Source organism: Pinus tabuliformis, chromosome 4_1 (genome assembly GCF_031772625.1).
Source record: "Pinus tabuliformis cultivar Carrire ecotype Pingquan chromosome 4_1, CPIR1, whole genome shotgun sequence".
NCBI lineage: Eukaryota > Viridiplantae > Streptophyta > Pinopsida > Pinales > Pinaceae > Pinus > Pinus tabuliformis.
The window spans coordinates 988,008,174-988,027,629 of NC_142303.1; the positions used below are offsets into that span (position 1 = coordinate 988,008,174).

At 37.5% G+C, this 19,456-nt stretch overlaps 1 protein-coding gene across 1 annotated transcript; it reads right to left on the minus strand.

Moving 5' to 3' along the window:
* Positions 1-2,571: 2,571 nt before the first annotated feature.
* On the minus strand, positions 2,572-4,876 carry LOC149179456 (xyloglucan endotransglucosylase protein 6-like). Its single transcript, XM_089420665.1, has 4 exons — positions 4,623-4,876; positions 4,426-4,526; positions 3,387-3,580; positions 2,572-3,281 (listed from the first exon to the last, which is right to left on the minus strand). The coding sequence occupies exons 1-4, from the start codon at positions 4,819-4,821 to the stop codon at positions 2,912-2,914; spliced, it is 864 nt and encodes a 287-aa protein (XP_089276791.1). The 5' UTR covers positions 4,822-4,876; the 3' UTR covers positions 2,572-2,911.
* Between the last annotated feature and the right edge of the window lie 14,580 nt (positions 4,877-19,456).

Sequence of the window (19,456 nt, forward strand, 5' to 3'; positions counted from 1 at the left end):
ATGATTTTTGGCAATGAGATTCTATCCATCTTGGAAAGATGAAACTTCTTATGTTCCGAAGAACCGCCCCAAATGAAGTTTGCTGAGATGGAGGTCATCTTGTTGATAATACTTATAGGTATAAAGAAAAGATGTGCCCAATAAACTGCCAGCTGCAATAAAACGGATTGAGTGAGGGTGACCCTGCCCGCCATGGAGAGACTTCTGAATTGCCATGATGAAATTTTCTTGTAAAATCTGTCTGTCAGCCACAGCCAGTCAAGTTTAGAATAGCCTTTTGCTTTTAGGCGGTAGCCTAGATACTTCAGGCCGAGCTTGAGCGGAGAGTGTTCTATACCGAATAGCTGGGAAATCCATATGACAGTCTCCAAATCAACATCGTTATGATATAGCACAGACTTTTCTTTGTTAACAGCGAGGCCAGAAGCACATTGAAATCTGTCCAATATGACCTTTAGACAGCTCCATGATGATCGGTAAAGCATCGCGAATAAGAGGACATCGTCCACGAACAGGTTGTGGGATGTGAAGATGTGCCTGCAGATTTTAATGGGCTTAACATTTCCATCTTCCACCGCTTTGTTAATATGGGTACTTAACGAATTCATAGCCAGTATGAACAATAGGGGCGAGAGAGGGCAGCCCTGGCGCAGACCCCTTTCGGCTTGGAAGAAGGGAGAGGGGAACCCATTTACAATTACCGCATAATTAACATTCTCGATACATGCCATCACCCACCGAATGTTTTTTGTGTTGAGGCCGATCTTTGCAAGGAGGCACTCCAAGAACCCCCAGTCTAAGCAATCGAAGGCTTTCCTCAGATCAATCTTCATGATAGCCGCCGGTAAACTTTGAGCATACATGGAGGAGAGGCATTCTTGTGTGTTGGCGACAACATCCAGGATGTTTCGACCATGCAGAAACACATATTGATCCTTTGATAAAAAGGTGGCCAGATTCCCTTTTAATCTCTCAACAATAATCTTTGTAATAATCTTGAAAGATATATTACACAAAGAGATAGGTTTGAAATCGTTAAACGATTCCGGATCAAATTTTTTAGGAATGAGGGCAATTAGCATTGAGGAAGTGATATGGTGAATATGACCAAACATCCTCGAGGCCTCCACCATGGTTAAGAGGTCGTGTTTGATGAGCTCATAGAAGTGAGTGAGGAATTCAATTGTCCAGCCATCCAGCCCAGGACTTTTGCTTGAAAGATTTCAGAGTCCCAAGAAGTTCCTCTTCTATCACAGGTTTATACAGCATCTCATTGTCGGCATCGTTGAACATTTGGGGAGTCAGATCTATACCCCACAGAATGTCGCTGAAAGAAACGTCACGCCTTCTGTTGTACTGCTTCCTGAAGTAGTTAACAGCCTCCCTAGTGATGTCTTGCTGAGATACAAAGGAATCTCCGACTTCATTTTTTATATTCCAAATGTGACTTTTGTCACGTCGGGCACTTGCATACTCGTGGAAAAACTTGGTATTTTTGTCGCCTTCCTGAAGCCAAGTAGCTCTGCTTTTAAGCCGCCAAAATGTTTCTTCTTGTTTGAGGAGCTCGAATTTTTTCCTTTCAAAGACGTGAATTCTGCATTTCATAGAAAAGGAGAGGGAGGTAGAATCTGCATTTTTCAGAATGAGATCCAATTCATGTTGAATAGAAATCATCTGCTTTTTATCTTCAACCTTTTTCCGCGTCTCCCAATTCTTTATGGTCCTCCTTATAGTTGCCATTTTGTCGTGAAAGGTAAGGAAAGGCGAAGAAGCAAATTGAGAAGACATCTCTTTCCAAGCTTTTACAATGAGCTCATTGAAGACTGGATCCTGTAAAAGAGATCGATTGAATTTAAATGGATATCCTTTTTGAAACCCCTTCTCAATCCAAAATAGCATTATAGGTCTCACACTAAAACATTCTCCACAGAAGACCGAGGCATGCCAAATTTATCTATAAGGCTGATATGCCAAATTTACTCAATTAACTTGAAATCAACGAAATCACTCCGCCCCTGATCTATCCCATTAAAATAAGATAAAAACGCTTTATTCCATCTAAAAGGAAGGTGTTTGAAGTCCCGGAGATTTCGCTTTTGAATCACCCAATTTCATACGCATTCCTGGAATAAATAAATAAAATTGTTTTACTCAAAACTTAGCAAGAACATGTTTTCATAAATTTCTCTTGTCTGGATGCGCATCTCGTAAATAAAAGTTTCAAAGCAGAAGTACGCCACACTATTTCAAAGATTTAATTTCACAGCTCCCGTATATCATCACAGGATTGCAAAATGAGAAGCTCTCGGAATTTGTAACGATTTCTATTGGTATCTGTTCATATTCTGCCATGGAAGGCGCGAGTACATGTACGTCAATGCACGCGCTGAGAGATGCAGAGTCTCCGCTGAAGTAGCTGTTTGCAATATTTAATCTTGAAATTTTATTTTGTACGAATACATAAATGAAATTTTATGGTTTTAATTTCAAACCCAAAATAAGACACAATATTTATAATTTCAAAGCCGAAATACGTCACAGGATTTCAATGTTTTTGTTTTACAAGTAGAATACGTCACACGCTTTCAAGACACAATATTTTTATAATTTCAAAGCCGAAATATGTCACAGGATTTCAATGTTTGTGTTTTACAAGCGGAATACGTCACACGCTTTCAAGCACGAGAAGCTCTCGGGATTTGTAAATATTTCTATCGGAAGAAGGGGAATATATTCTGCTGTAACTAAGTGCAGGACGCTGGTAAAAAACGGACATCACGATCACCATCTCCAGAAAGAATGAATCTCCCACTACAACAATTAAGGGATTTCCATCCACTATCCACGCTGACAGGAATGGGTAACAATTGTCATTCTCAAGGAATATTAGTGGGAGTTAACATACGCCAATTCATGCACACTCTGGTGGAGGCGTGGGAAACCTGGCTGAATCTTTGCAGTAATCGTAAGTCATGTATTTCTCTTGCACCCACTTCAGTTTCAGCCTCTGCTTTGCATCGAGCGAAGCGTAAGCAGGCTCATCCCACCACGAAGAACAGGTCGTTTTCAAGGAATAATCACAGGCATCGATGCTGAAATTTGTGTATGTGGAAACGAAAGGCGCGTGGCTCCAATCGGTCTTGACGAGGCCACCTTGAGTAGCCCAGTCGTCTGCGTTCCATATTGACGAGTAGACGCCCATGGGTTGAGTTTGAGGATAAGGGACTCCTACTTTCTCATTGTTCCCAAATACCCGAATCGGCACATCGTCCACAAAGAAACTGTTTACATCCATCAAATAAATAATCCACAGATTAAAAAAAAAAACACTGTAACTAACATGGGCACCATAATAATAATAACTATTATTAAATATATGCACTCACACAACTTGGTGGCGATTCCAGAGAAAGGAGTAGGAATGGAAATCCGCGGTTGGGTCGAACCATAAGAACATACGCTGCTCCCTATTGCCATTCCCTTTTGAATAAACATTGGTCTGCACAGTGTATGGCTGTCCAGAAGTGTTCCCCAAGAATTCAAAATCAAATTCATCGTGCTTATCCCCTTGGGAAGACATCTGCACCATAGTTACCAAGTTCGAATTTGAATTCGAATTCGAATTCGATTCGATACGATAAAAATTCGAATAAAAAAAATTCAATTCGCAAAAAATTCGATAATAGAAATCATAAAAACAGTTTTTTTTATTAAAATTTTCTCAATTTATTTTGAAATATGTATATTTTTTATTAATTTTAAATAATATAACAATCTTCGAAATAAATAAAAACTAATTACTTAAAAACATCAATCCATCCATGAATAAAAACTAATTACTTAAAATTAAAATTAAGTTATTTCTGTTTTCAAGATTGAAAAAAACAGAAATTTTCTAATATCAATTTTACTTTCTATTTTGTTCTGCTTTTTTAACTTTTTATTTTTCTTCTTTATATATGCCATATAAAGTCTATTTATTTCTATTCATAAAATCTTATAACAAAAAAAATAAGTTACTTTCACTGATTTTCTGATTTTTTTCTAAATTGGAGATCGGAAAAACAAATTTTTTCTAATTTCACTGATATTTTCAATTTTTATTTTCTATATTCGAACAATAGAAATTAGAAATGTTCTATAATCAGTGGAAATACTACGAGTCTCAACTTCCTTAACAATACCAAGTCCATCCACGTCAGTTCTATTATTTGGGAGAACAAACCAATCACCGAACCGAATTTAACCGTATTAATCGCCAAACCGAATCGAACTGCCGAATATTCGAATTTTTCAAGCCGATTCGGCCGAATTTGGTAACTATGATCTGCACCACCAAGTAATATTAAATCGTTACAACTTCAAACCATTAGAGAGTGCAAGCAATTCTTTCAGACAATAACGAGTATGGAGAATGGTAGTTACATAGAAAGCAGTAACGGTGCCAGCAGAATCGCCAGGAACGAGCTTAATCTGCACATTCACTTTTCCGAAGATGTATGTGCTCTTGGAAGCAAACCCTGCACCTGAAAACACAGCAACATCACTGAGACTTGGTATGAACTGCAGAAAGCACAAGTAAAAGCAGAGTAAGTGGGAAGAAAAATGGAATAGATAAATACCAGAAGTGTTGTCGAGCTTAAGTTTGAGCAACTCCCCTTCGTACATAACATGGTCAAGAGCCCAACTGGGGTAGAAGAAATCATTGAAGGCTGCACATTGAGAGCCCACTATCAGGCTGCACAACACTACAATACTACCAACAACACACGGGCAGTGCTTGACACGCTTTCCGTCATGGCAACCTGCCTGCAACGCCATCCTCAAGACTCGACTGGCTTGTGTAACAGAAAGTTTGAATGGATGAGAATTCCACTCGAGATGGCGAGAATTTATAAGGAATGGTAGCTTGACAGGCACTCTACTGAAGCGGGAGCAAGTGGGTACTTGTTATGGAACAGCGCCACCTGTCACGACTCACGGGTTCATCGGAAATGGCTCTTTCCTCTGAGGGTCCCAACAATCCATTTAAATAATATTTATCCGTCACTTACACCTATATTGCCAGTCTGTCAATTTATTTTATCAATTGAACCTCCTTTTCAATTTAATTTTATCTTGAACCGTACCAACGTTTTCATTTAAATTTAATTTTGATTCTACTGGGCGGCTTTCCTATTAAACCGTTTTAATTTGTAATCATGGAAATAAAATTTAATGGGTTGTTTTTAATGTGTTTTTTTTGGTAGTTTGGATTTTTTCGGTTTAATTTTTTTAAAATTCCGCAGGAATTTATTGAAATTACAAGTTTGATGGGTAACTCCTGCACAGTCTAAGTGCCCTAGGGATTCTTCAGGGCGCTGAATCTATATATATAGTTAAAAAACCAGTTTAAATAACACAAATCAAGATTTCTGGATTCCGGCACCAGAAAGTCCAAAGAGTCACACTAAAGACAACTTCAAATTTAATGAGGATCCCAAAATTGTTCGTAGGAATTTTTTTTTAAATTTGGCCAAAAAATAAAAAAATAAAAAATATATATATTTTTTAAATGGTAAAAATGGATTCAACACTATAAAAAAAAACCTTGGCCTCTGAAATTTTGAAACTCAACAACTATCATCTATATTTAAAAAAAAATCAGCGAAATTTTTCACAACCATGCCAAATAGAATTTCTATTGTTTTCATCATCTATATTTAAAAAAAAATCAGCGAAATTTTTCACAACCATGCCAAATAGAATTTCTATTGTTTTCATCGCAAAATTCTGATCTGTTTAGACAAAACGTTTTATCTCAGAGACTATCTAACATCACTCCCAGATCATTGACAGGTGACTGTTACAATGGTCCGATGACAGCCAACCGGTAGCAATCACTTGATTAGTTCGACACTGTGGTGACGTAAAGTTGGGAATATGAATAATCATTTCGTAAGAGAATAGAAGGATTGGAAGATCATAAAATAATGATCGATGACACCGCACTACCTACCGACGGATTCTGACTGTCATCTGCTTTTGCTACTAAAACATTAATGGAAGTGAGCAGAATTTGTGAAGATTGATTAAAAACAATCGATTTACTACCATCTTACTTCGTAGAGTACGTGAAAAATAAAAATGAAGAAATTGAATAATGTTAATGACCGAAACCAACTACATTACGTGGCGGTACAAGTTGGGCAGCAGCCGCAACAACCCACTGAGGTGGAATGGATGTGTAACATCAAGCCTGCGAAAAATAAAGTTGTACATTCAAAATCCTGCTCCAAACAACAGAGTAGGTTGGAATTACAAAAAAACGTGTTTATTTTATGACTTTGTTTCAGATATAACTTCTGGAGCTCTTTAATGTAGTAAAATTTTCATTTCAATTTTCAAAATTGGGTAATCTAAAACGTGAGAGTTAAGTTAATCTCATAGAACCTACAAATCATTTTAAAACTCTTTTTCAAACTTTTACCAGCTTTGTAGGATTAGATTTATGTTTTTAAAGAAGATTGGTTCATTATAAAATTAATTTATTTCTTAATTTCTAATTTTTGAAATGAAATCTATATTAAATCATTTTTAAAATTTAAATATAATAATCTCTATTTAAAAAAATTATATTAAAAATTTTATAATATTTATTAAATTTTTAATTATATTTATTTAATTAATACTATTAATTTTTATAATATTTGTTTTTGTTTATATATGGTTTAAGTATTGGGGTTTTCCCAATGCATTATATTAGATATCATTTTTTGGGATTCAACTGCATTAAGTAAGTCATTCATCTATGACCATTTCCATATCATTTTTTGGGATTCAACTGCGTTAAATAAGTCATTCATCTATGGCAATTTCCATGAGAGATATCATTTTTATATTAGATTTCATTTTTTGGGATTCAACTGTGTTAAGTAAGTCATTCATCTATGACCATTTCCATGAAAGGTTAAGTAAGTCATTCATCTATGATAATTTCCATGAAAGATATCATTTTTATATTAGATATCATTTTTTGGTATTCAACTACGTTAAGTAAGTCATTCATCTATGACCATTCCCATGAGAGGTAGTCTAATTTCTCACAATTTTTTAATACTTATCCCAGATCGCCTCTGGCTCAAGCATGCTTAACTATGGAGTTTTTCCACGCAGTCAAATTTTTCCTCACAGTCAAGCCCACTTAGCTTGCTACCCCATGGTTGTTAATTAATTTAGTTTAATATATATTTTCTACATTATCCTCATTGTTTTGATGGTTGATATTTATTAAAATTAAATTTGGTATTTTTTTTTTTAGTACAAAAAAAGCTTGATAGTTTTATAAATCATTGATTCCAAATACAATACAGTAGGATAGAGAGTCATATACTTGTAGCCCGATAAACAAGTATGCTGCCAAAATACAGGATACAAAACATATCTCTAGAAACAATACCATAGATAGATTCTGGGGATAGGAGACAAAACCCATAACCAACGATACTTACAAAAATTGAGAAGCATGTTCAATTCGAAGAAAAATTTGAATAACAGGTTCATGAAACATACCAGGGCCTGTAGTATGATCACTATGTACCTGGAAGAGAGAAATCCTGGATTTGATGTGTTTCGTTCCCCACGGTAATGTTCATATTCCATTTTCCATTCTGTGTATGGAGCCCTTTCTTTGAGAGATCATCTGCAAGTGTATTCTGAGATCTGTCAACATAGTTAATGGAGAAATCCTTTGAAGTTTTCCAGAGAGAAGCGATTTTGTTCATCCATCCGAACAAATTGTGATTTTTTATGGAAATCTTACCGTTAACATGGTCTATTATGAGTTTGGAGTCTCCATAGATCTGCAAGGAATCCATATTTAGGAAGTCACAAAACAGGAGGAGTCCTGATAGAGCCATAGCTTCCACTTTGTTATTTGTTCCTTCTCCCCCATTCCAGTAGATGGAAAAATGTTGATCCCCCTTTATACTTATGAAGACTCCACAAACACATATTCCATTTTGAGCAGCCCCATCAAAATAAGCCCTAGGAAAACTCCTTTGGATTGGTAATGTTTCCCTTGTCTTTTCATTTTTCTGTTGAGGGATAGGAGGTGGAGATGCATTGTACTAGGAAATGATAAGTTCGAAAACAGTTTTAAAACTATACTTTCTGTCTTGAAATAAAACCTTATTTCTCCATTTCCAGATTGACCAAAAGACAAATAAAGGGATAGGTCTCCAAATCGCTTTCTGTTTACTCCACCATACAAATGCTTCTTTTATTGAGGAGTGAGATATATAATTGAATCCAAAATAAGAGGCCAGATTCTTCCAGAGCACCTGTGAATGTACACATTTTAAGAAAATGTGTAAATTGTATTCTTCCTCAGATTTGCAAATTAAGCATATAGCGGGGCCATGCCAATTCCTCTTTTGCAGATTGTCCCAGGTAAGATTTTTATTGTGAAAAACAAGCCATGAGAATATGATAATCTTATAGGGACACCCAGTTTTCCAAAACGTGAAAGGGAAGATGTTTTTGGAAAGTTGCATATGGACCTCTAGAAGAGATAGATATATGTCTTTTACATAAACATTCATCTTCCCTCCCTTCCCCTTCCAGATAATACCATCCTCAGCTTCAGATCTGCATATCACCCTGTTTTTCATTATCCAAATAATCTAATTCCATTGTATGGCTAATAAACCATTAAGGCCCAGCGTAGAGGCATTTTTCCAGATGGGAATAGTACCTTGCCATTCATCTATAACCTGTGCCAAGTTAAAAATTCCGTTTTGGTGGAGGAAATGTAATAACTGAGGAGAAAAAGATATATCTTCTTCTCCGCCCACAATGGGATCAAGGCCCGGTATTTTATACTTAAAGAAGAATACAAAAATGTTTGATTTATCTCACAATTCTACTTTTAATTTAATTTAAGTTGTAAGGGATTTTTTTTTATTGTATTATATTGTTTATTTTGGTTTGTATTTTATTGTATTATAGTATTGACTTTGGTTTGTATTGTTAATTTCGTATTACCATATGTTTATTTCATTTTTATCATTGTAAAGATGATCAATCAACCTAGATATATCTTACTTATGAATTTACCAAGTCTAGCTAGGGGTCAAATTTGGTGGAAAGAGATTTGATCCCTCTAGGTGCTTGGTAGATCTAGAGTTAAAGTGGACCTAGAATAGCTTAATTCTTAGCCTTTAAATAGGCTACATTAGAGAAGACTATATAAAATCCATAGGTTAAAAATACGATTGGAAAAACTATGTTGGAGACCGAAAATGTTAAACAATTTTATTTTTGTTATTTTTTGTTTTGTTTTGTTTTGTTTTGAACAAGTCAAAATGTTGAACATTATAGCATCTCTACCATACACGTCTCGAGAGCACCTTTGGGCACAATAATATTACAATAAGGATAAACTTTCATGGATTTTTTAGTAAAATATGGTGTTGGATAGTTGGACAATTCTTTAAAAATGTGCCAGTAAAAATAATTAACTATTTGTATCTTTGTAATACTAAGAGAGTTGAAGATGAAAAGCATTTTCTCTTATGTTGTTCCACCTACACTCACATTAATCTATGAACCTAGTCTTAGACAATTCCTTAAAATGTTGTGAGTAGAAAGAATTAATAATTTCTTTCTTTCTAACACTAAGAGGGTTGAAGATGAAATTGAGTTTCTCTTATATTGTTCCATGTACACCCACATTAAATCTCAATTTCAAATTATTTGTTACAAAACTACCTTTCATAATCTTTTCGCTTATCAAAATTATCAAAATCATGGTGATTTAGAAATGTTTCCCTTAAGGTTATTAAGGATTGAAATATAATTTTAAAGAAATGTAAGTAACTTCCTTCCCTTTCTTAAGATCCACTAAACCAAATTTAGTCCTTGTAAATGTTAACCACCACCACCATCACATCATATATAGTTTATATTAACTTCAGTATATAGCTAACTAATTGTTGTAGTCACTATTTTTCTTTATGTTGGTGATATTATTCTAATGGCAAGCAGTCTTTCTCATCTTGGAAAGAAAATAAGGATCCTCAAAGATAGATACAACTATTCATGACAAATAAAGGCATGATGATTAAATTGGAGGAAGTGTTCCTATAAATATCTCATAATCAATATTCATTACAAGCTCAACTAGAATTATAGCATTAAAAGAATGATAAATGGAGTGTGGAAAGCTTATAATGGGCTTGAAAACAACCTCAAATATGTAGATCTTTGGATATGGAATTTTAAAAATCTCCATTTTAAGACTCTAGTTACTCCTATTAATTGTGTACATGGATGTGAGATTTGGTGATGCACTATATCTAGAAAGTCATGGACAAGGATAGAATAAACTCTCTAAATTAGGTTTATCTCAAGTGGTTGGAAGGAATGATGGTTATTGTCCCCACCGATGAGCTTTATTGTTGAGTAGGAATATAGATCCAAAATAATTTTACAATTTATGTCATTGAGTTTGAGCAATCCCTTGAGGATCGAAACGTTTTTTCTTCATATGGAACATAGATCCAAAATAATTTTACAATCTATGATCTCAAAAATAAAAGAAATACACCTTACCCTATACTCCTCATAGAAGCAATCATTTCCTCTTATAGAAGTTGTTTGCAATTTTAACATCCCTATAAATTAAATGTCTTGTAAAAGTTGATAGGAATCAATCCATAATAAACATCAAAATACTTATCTCATTATATATACACTCACATTGCCAAGATTAAAAAAAATCATAAAAATTAACTTAATTATAAATTTATTTTAATTTTTTTTTTTTAACAAAGTCAATTACTGGATTTCTATCCCAACAAAAAAAGGGAGACATGCACCCATTACATCAAGCCAAAATGGTAGAAGGCATCCTGGAAGAGAAACAGAGGACAAACAATCCCTATATTCCAAGCTCTTCCCCTTTTGTTTCTGAGGTTACTAATTGCACTATCCTTATAAATACTTACATATTGATTCAATGGCAATTTATACCTACATAACATAAAAAAACTAGTAGCGGAAAGACTTTGCAGAAAAGAGAAGAATGAGGCATTTACAATTAATTTTTGTTGATTGAGAATCCCTGATGGGGCTAAGGCCAATTCTTGCTGCTTTGAACGTTAGAGTTTTCTCTTGTCTAATTAATAAGTAGGCTCTTATGATAATTGATCATTTCCTCCAAATGCATGCACTTTGTTTTAGCGCAGACATTTCTTTCCTCTACTCTTCCATTTGTCTCTTTAGGAAGAAATTCTCAGATTTTGCTTCAAATTTGTAGTCTTTGACCATTTCTCTGACCTACTCAATCATGAATTTGTTAGCTCGATAGAATGCACAGTTTCCGCACTTTGGAACATCTACAAGCAGGTTCCGATCCATTTTTCCTGAAGGAAGAAGACAATCGATCTAGCAGAGGATAGACGGGGAAATAAGAAACAGAGATAAGAAACAAAAGCAACCTCTAGATAGTCCCGCGAAGATCCATAGCTGCCAGAGAGAGGGAAACTAGGCTCTGAAAGCAGAAGCCACAAGAACTGTGTGAAAGCTAAATAATCGGGGATGCAGGGGCCACCAGAGTTGCGCGGTGGTGAGGGTAACAAGAGCTACGCAAAGGCAAAAAGTTTGAAACTGCCTCCAGAGATGCGCGAATGCAGAGGCCACTAAAGCTATATGAAGGAAATAGGATCTGGAAAACAACCACCAGAGTTGCGCGAAGGAGAGAGGCAAGGTTAAAGCAGAGAAGATAAGCTCAATCCCCAAAGGGGTACAATGACATATACAGGAAAAAGGATTACAACTTTTGAGACAAAGGGGAAGGAAAGGGAGGGAAAATATGGCAGAGATAAAATAAGACGAGCAGAGGGGGAGAATATGTTGTTATGCAGCTTGCCACATCAGGGAAGAGAACATTAGCATTTCATGGGAAGATTGAGTAGTTGCAGTTCACATGATAGTCGAAGACTGGCTATCATGTATATTATTGGGGATTTCCTTAGATTTCCTAATCTTCTGAGATCTAACCATTCGAGCAGAAGTGATTGTTTCCCACCTTGATGTTCTCCCTTTGATTTCTATTCTCTGCACATTGAGGTGATAGATCCTATGGAATCGGTTTCTGAGCAATCGCATTATCAATTCTAGATTCTCCCATAGGACAGTTGACAGCCAGCTTTGCCTACATGTCGGCGGTATGATTATTTTCTCTAAGGATATGCTTGAAGGTGACTTCACCTAGAAAATGAAAATTTTTTCCCACCCCTTCTGTTACTTGTCTCAGGGCCTTGTTCTTGGGGCTTCTACTTTCCACCATCGATTGGATTATTATTGAAGAGTCCCCCATTATGACCGTATTCTTCATACTTCGCTGCCTTAAGATTTCCGTTCCCAAGAGGGGGCCATATGGTTCTGCCTTGTTGTTGGATAGTTCTCCTAATCCCCATTCATAAGTAATAGGATTTTTCCCTCCTGGGTCAAAAAGTATACCTCCTGCTCTAGCCTTTCCTGGGTTGGACTTAGAAGCACCGTCAAATTGTAAACAAGGCCTATTTAAATTTTATGTCCATATTTTGAACTCCTCTTTTTTAATTATGATTTTCTAATTCTGCATGCTATTAGGAGATTTGTTGATGTGTATTTTTTTTTTCTTTCTCATCACGAATTCAGCGTAGACTCTTTCCTCATGTTTCATGTGTTTCATATCTATTTCTTTAACTCCTTTAGATTTGATGAATTCAGATGACATGCTCCAATTTTTAGCCAGGATTGTTCTAGTATTTGGGGTGCGATCTTTAAAGATCCTCTGGTTTCTTGCTAACCAAATTTTCTAGCACATAAATGAGGGCAAACTCAACCAATATATTTTTACTGTTTCTTTATTTTTAAAGGAATATGGATTTTTTTCCCCAAGTTGATAGAAGCTCATGTAAAGGTGACAATTGTAGAATACTAACCTCCAAGAGACTAACAAGCCCTTTCCAATAGGCCCTAGCAAAGGGGCATCCTGCAAAAAGATGTTGAATATTTTCTTCACTTCCTTGACACATAGCACAGTGTGATGGGCCTTCATATCCTTTCTTTTTAAGATTATCAACGTTCATTGTTTTGCCTTTGAGCAGCATCCACATGAAAACTTTGATTTTTGGCAGTGTTTCAATTTTCCATGCCTCCTTCCAATAATCCCAGCCTCGATTTCCATGCTAATGTAAAGTAGCATATCCAGATTTGACTGAGAAATCCCCTCCATCAGGATCCCATTGAAGGGAATATTTTGAGTCTAGACTTAGTGGAGCAGCCCCCTTAAGATGTGAGATTAGGGACTTCCACTGAGGGACAAGGCCATGAGGGAGGTTGAGAATCCTCCAATCTCCCCATTCTCCATCTCTCCAAAGAGATATGTTATCTAAAGTAATGATTCCTTTTGTTTTCATCCATCTTCTAAGATCCTGAAGATTTTCTTGGCAAGCTATAGGTTGATTTCCCATTATTCTATCCTTCCATATTTTGATGAGTTTGCCATTACCAGGGATTTTAGAAGAATTTTCTTTGATGATGGAAATGCTTTTTTTAATGAAATTCCAGACCTGGGAGCAAGGCCTGATTGGATAACCTTTTCTCAATAAGAGGGTTCTATTGTGGTTCATGTATTTTGCTTCCACCAGCTGCTCTCTCCTGTTATAAATATCCATGTTATTTTTACTCCTAGAGCCAAGCTTATTATCCTTGGGAGTCTTATTTCCAACCCACCTTTATCATATGGAAAAGTTACTTCATCCCATTTCACAAGGTTGTGCTTCTTTGTCTCCACTTTACCTCCTTGCCATAGGAACCCCCTGATTACTAGCTCAATTTGTTTGTGTATACTTGTTGGGGCTAGTATTGCTGCATACTAGTAAATTGGGAGAGTTGTGAGTAGGGCCTTTATTAGTACCACCCTTCCTGCCATATTGAGCCAGATCATACCCCAATTCTGCACTTTTTGTTTCATTTTATCAATGTACTTATTCCATATTTCGGTCTTCAAATTTTCTTTTGAGATCGGGAGTCCAAGATATTGGAAATGGATCCATTTTTCTTGAAATGGGATTTCCAGAATTTCTGATATTTTTTGGAGAGTGCGAGAGGGTGTGTTCCATCCAAAGATTCTACATTTATGATTATTTAGTAGTCCTCTAGAGGCTTCCAAAAAATTGTTTAGTACCTTTTTTATTCTTCTTTCCATTATGCAGGAGGCCCCTCCCATGACCAAGGTGTCATCTACAAATAGGGAGTGGTTTATGCTTTTAACTTCAGGAGAGATTGAGAATCCTGTGATAGTCCTATCTTGTCTGCATTTCTCAAGACTTATGCTCAGTGAGTCCGCCATTATAATATATAAGAAAGGAGAGAGAGGACAACCTTGGTGAAGCCCCCTTAAGCTCTGAAAATATTCACTTGGTCTTCCATTGACCAATGGTGCAATCCAAGGACCCACAATACAAGATAATTATTATATCTATTGCCTTTTTTTAGAAACCAAATCTATGTAGGACAACAACAAGAAAACCCAGGTTGACCCTATCAAATGCATTAGCCATGTCAAGCTTAACAATCATTCCTTTTTATTTTTCATAATGCTAGAGTGAAAGGCTTCCTACACTATTAGAATGTTGTCAAGGATTTGTCTTTTTGGGACAAATCCTCCTTGGTTTTCTCATATTATTTCTAGAAGCAATACTTTTATTTTGTTTGCCAGAATTTTTGTTGTGATTTTGTAGGAGGAGTTCCGCAGAGAAATGGGCCTGAATCTACTAAAGGAGTTATCATTTGTCTCTTTTGGAACAAGGGCAAGGAAGGAAGAGTTTGTGAATCCTCCAACCTTGAATTTCCCAAAAACATTTCTGATAATTCTTATTAAATATTTTTTAATAATGATCTAGTTGTTTTTATAGAAGGAAATAGGGAACCCACTTGGGCCTGGGGCCTTATCCAGATGCAAATCCCAAACAGCAGTTGCAACTTCCTTTTCGTCAACTTCTCTTATGAGTTCATTGTTGTCTGCTTCACTGCTTTTCCTAGGAATATGCTGAAGATAATCTTCATACTTGTTATTTGATGTTGGGGATGATAATAGATTTTTATAGTATCTGTAAGCCTCCTTCTTTATTTCCTCTTGACCTCTGACTTCTTTGCCTTCATTATCTTTTATGTTGTCTATTTGGTTTTGATTTCTTCTTATCCTGGCCGCATTATGGAAGAAAGTTGTGTTCTTGTCTCTTGCTTTGAGCCATAGACTTCGCGATTTTAGCCGCCACTCTTCTTATTCCTTTTTGTTTTGTTTATTCATCTCTCAATATGCTTGTTTTTCCTACCATATGCTCTCCCACAATTCCTCTTGCTGCTCTTTTTCCACTTGGATTCTATCAATTTTTCTGCTATTTCTAGCTTTCTTTTTTGTGTTTCTATTTGGTTAGTCCTTGCGCAATGTTTTAGCTCTCTCCTCAGGGCTTTTAATTTAGTTTCCCAAACATAGCTAGGAGAGCCAGTAATTGGTTCTGTCCATACTTCTGCAATGATTTTTTAGCTTCTTCAATATCGTTCCAAGTGGAGCTGAATCTAAAAGGAACTGGGCCAATATTTTCTAACTTCCCAAGGGTGAGAGCCACCGGTTTGTGATCTGATGCTATATTTTGGATGATTTTGGATTTTATCTCGCTGAAGGAATTGACAACTTTGTCTTGTATTAGAAATCTATCCAACCTTTCCTTTATGTTATTTTTCCCAATTCTTTTGTTGCTCCATGTATACTTTCCATTGCTAGGAGGCATGTCCATTAATTTGCATGCTTCCATAATAGATTCTAACATTTCCCTATATGGGTTAGCATTGTATATTCCCCCGAATTTCTCCTCTACGCTCAATACCAGATTGAGATCTCCTCCTACGATTATGCCCTTGATTTGGTCCTGCATAAGATAATTTTTTAAGATAGACCAGCAGACTTCCTTATCCCTATAATGGTTTGGGGCTTAAATATTTATAATACAATATTTCTCTTTTGTTTTTTTTGTTTTCCAAGTCCCTTTTTATCCAGCACAACTCTTTTTTTTACTGAATGAGCTCCCAATTTTCAGTTTTCCATAGTGTGCATATTCCTCCTGAGGCTCTAGTCATTGGAATTGAGGTTCCTTGATAGTTTTTTGTTTTTTCTATCATTGTTTCCCTTTCCTTTTCATTTGTCTTTGTCTCCTGAATAATAAAGATGGTTTCTCTGAAGTTATTAAATCTTTCATTTCCTTGATTTTTGGCATAATTCCCATTCCTCTGTAATTCCAGGAGACTATATTCATTATCACTTGATGTTATGGGTAGAGGGGCCTTTCCCTCTGTCAGGGAGGGTGGCTTTATCCTTATTTTTTCCAAGAAAGTATCCAGAGGTTGTTGGGTGCCCAAAGCCATTTCCTTTGCTGCAACTTCATGTCTAATTTCTCTGTTGGTTTTTCTGCCTGCCCTTTTAGGGTGGTCGAGAGAGAAGAGGAGCTCTTTGGAGAGGGTACGAGTGATTATTCAATCGAAGGAGGAGGGGAGAGGGCTTTGGGATGGGATAAGCGAGGAAGGGGAGGGGTTAGAGGGGAAGGGTAGAAGAGGGGGGGAGGAAGGGGGAGGGGAGGGGAGAGCAGGGTTCACAAGGGAGCCAAAGGGATTAGAGACCAAAAGATCTGATAAGGGGGGAGGGATAAAAGACAGAGGGAAGGGGGCAGAGGGAGAGGGGGGTATTTAGATGAAACAGGCCTGGAACGAGAGGATGAGGCGGAGAGGGGAGGGAGGGACGAGGGAGGGAGCATGAAAACTGAAGAGGGTTTGGGTTTGGTTACTGACATTTTCTTCTTGACATGCTCCCATTTTGGTTTGTAGATTTCTATTTCTTCTGTTTCCTGATTTTTAGTACATCTATTTGCAAAATGACCATATTAATGACATACCTTGCATTTGAAAGGAATTTGTTCGTAGTCTAGCTATTGGATGTGAACCTAGCTATCCACTTTGATCTTGACTACTTCAGGAAGTCCTTTCCCCAGATCTACTTCTACGTATTTTCTCGCGCAGGCATGCACGTTTTCATTTGTCTCACTTCTGTCGATATATTTCCCCACAACATTTCCTATTGCTTAAACAGATTCATCTCCCCAGCAATGTAGAGGAAGATGGGGAAGCCTCACCCATACCGACACTACATTTGGCACATCCAACTCTAGATCGAAGTCTGGAGTTCATCTGTTGAGATAAAGCCCTCTTGAATCCATGAAATATGGCCCGTTTCTGAAGATTAAATCTCTGTCCTCTTTCGTTTCAAAGTGGAAGGTAAAATATCCTCTTCCACAAAATCTGATGGAGATTTTCCCCATGATAGATGAGGCCCAGTTTCTTTCTACCCATTTGAGGACTGAACATGGAGAGGGCTAGAGACCAGTAAACTGGCCCACCAAACCTCGTTGAGAGAGGGACAGAGCTGTGCGGTGAGGAAGGGAGGGAGGAAAGATTATTTCAGGTATTTCATTGATATTCTTAACAAATTTTGATATGGATGGTTTGGGATGAGACGGTCCCAAGGAGGAGAGCAGAGAGGCAAAGGCTTCCGCATTTTCTCCTAGCTGAGTTGAAGCTCCAGCAGATGAGACAGGGATCGATGCACCCTCAGGAGGAGGCTCCACATGATCCATCGTGTACAAGTCGAGGGCATCAAGCCCCAAGAGAAGGAGGACCCGTGAGCCGAAGGAGAAGGACGCGCTCAGAGATTGAAACCTTAAGGTGGGAGCAGAGTTCACGCGGTCGAATTGTGAAATTTTTCCCATAAATATTATTTTTCTTTTTTTTGTCATTCAAAATTGTTTTCATTAGATTTTCAACAAACTGCAGCTTACAGAGTTCATCTCGACAGTCCCCACTCTCTCATTCCAACCATACTTTTTGAGATTGGGGACTGGAAAATTCCAATAAATAAAACTTAGATATATTATTTCTGGGACACTTTCTAGTCTTAGCATATCTAAAGTTAACAAAAAAGAAGCCATAGTTGACAACAGCATATCAAGGGGGGGGGGGGGGGGGGGGGTGTGAGGGGGAAGTACAGGGGGGGTTACGAAGAAACCGACTTGATCATGCATATGGAAATTGATAGGTTCCATCCTCGCTACCAAACTCCGAAGATTGTCATTCGTACGACGGTGATGGTGTCAGAGGCTGTCCAACTGCTCCAGAATTTCATTATGGCTATACTAAATGTCATTGAAGTATGCCATAATTTCATTTGTCTTCATACCTGTGGTCCCTGAGGATATCCATATTAATTTGGATGCGTTAGAGTTGTTCAGATTTAGATTTTATGGTGATTAGAGCTACTACATGACTAGGAAAACAAGTTGGAGAGAGAGTCTCAGTATCCTCAGATTCCTGGTTACTCAAATTGGTCGAGGATGCGCTAAGACCAGGCTCAGGATGCCTCCGCTAAAATTATTGCCCGCCCCCGTGGCGATGGCGACCCTACCGATGGGGAATGAAGAAGATTACTGAGCCGACCAGATGGCAGAGACAAGTCCCCGAAGGAGCAACAATATAGCACCTCCAAAACCCAACACAAGTAACAGAACCACAAAACTACCCCAAAGGAGAAGACTGCACTAGGGCACTCACCACCCGCACTCTTAAGCAAGACAAATAACCAACTTCCCAAACCAAAAGGTCGAGCGTAAAAACCAAGTCCACCACCCTAACCGCCCTCCACCACAAACAACACAACCACAATTAAATAAGAAAGAACATACACGTCGCTCCCCAGTCAGCCCAAAGTCATCCTCACACAGGAGATGCCTAGGAGAGACCATGAAGAGCCTGCAACCTTGCACCCACCCAACACTAGACAGGAAATTTTTGAAACATACAAACAAGCAAAGAAGCTGAGGGACACAAATTTATTACCCCACTCAGGGATTTGAATGCCCAGAGATAGGATTTTACTAAGTGCGAGTCAATGATGGGAAAAATATTGGAGCTGACTCGGTTTCACACCCTTTCGTGTGCCTGAGTCCCAAGGACAGACCAAATGATAAACTACAAACTGCACGAAAGAGCCTCTAACCTCCATAATGCCTCTTAGCCAAGGTTGAAACCTCTACGAGCCACCATGGATGCAGACCCACACACCTCGCTTGCCAAAATTCATCGGCCGAGCTTCCACACTAAATTGTGTTCCAAACCTACCTGTGAATTTATCCAAGGGTAGAGAAAGATCTTCCCTCGTACCGATGGAGTGAATACCCAAATTTCGCATGATGTATAATTAATGTGCACGTGGAGCTGGAGCTGGTCCCAAAGCCACTCATTTGACACCTGTGTTGATGTTTGGTCACCCCAATCGCGGGGAGGAGAATCTGCTTCAATGAGGTCCTAAAGAATCTGAACA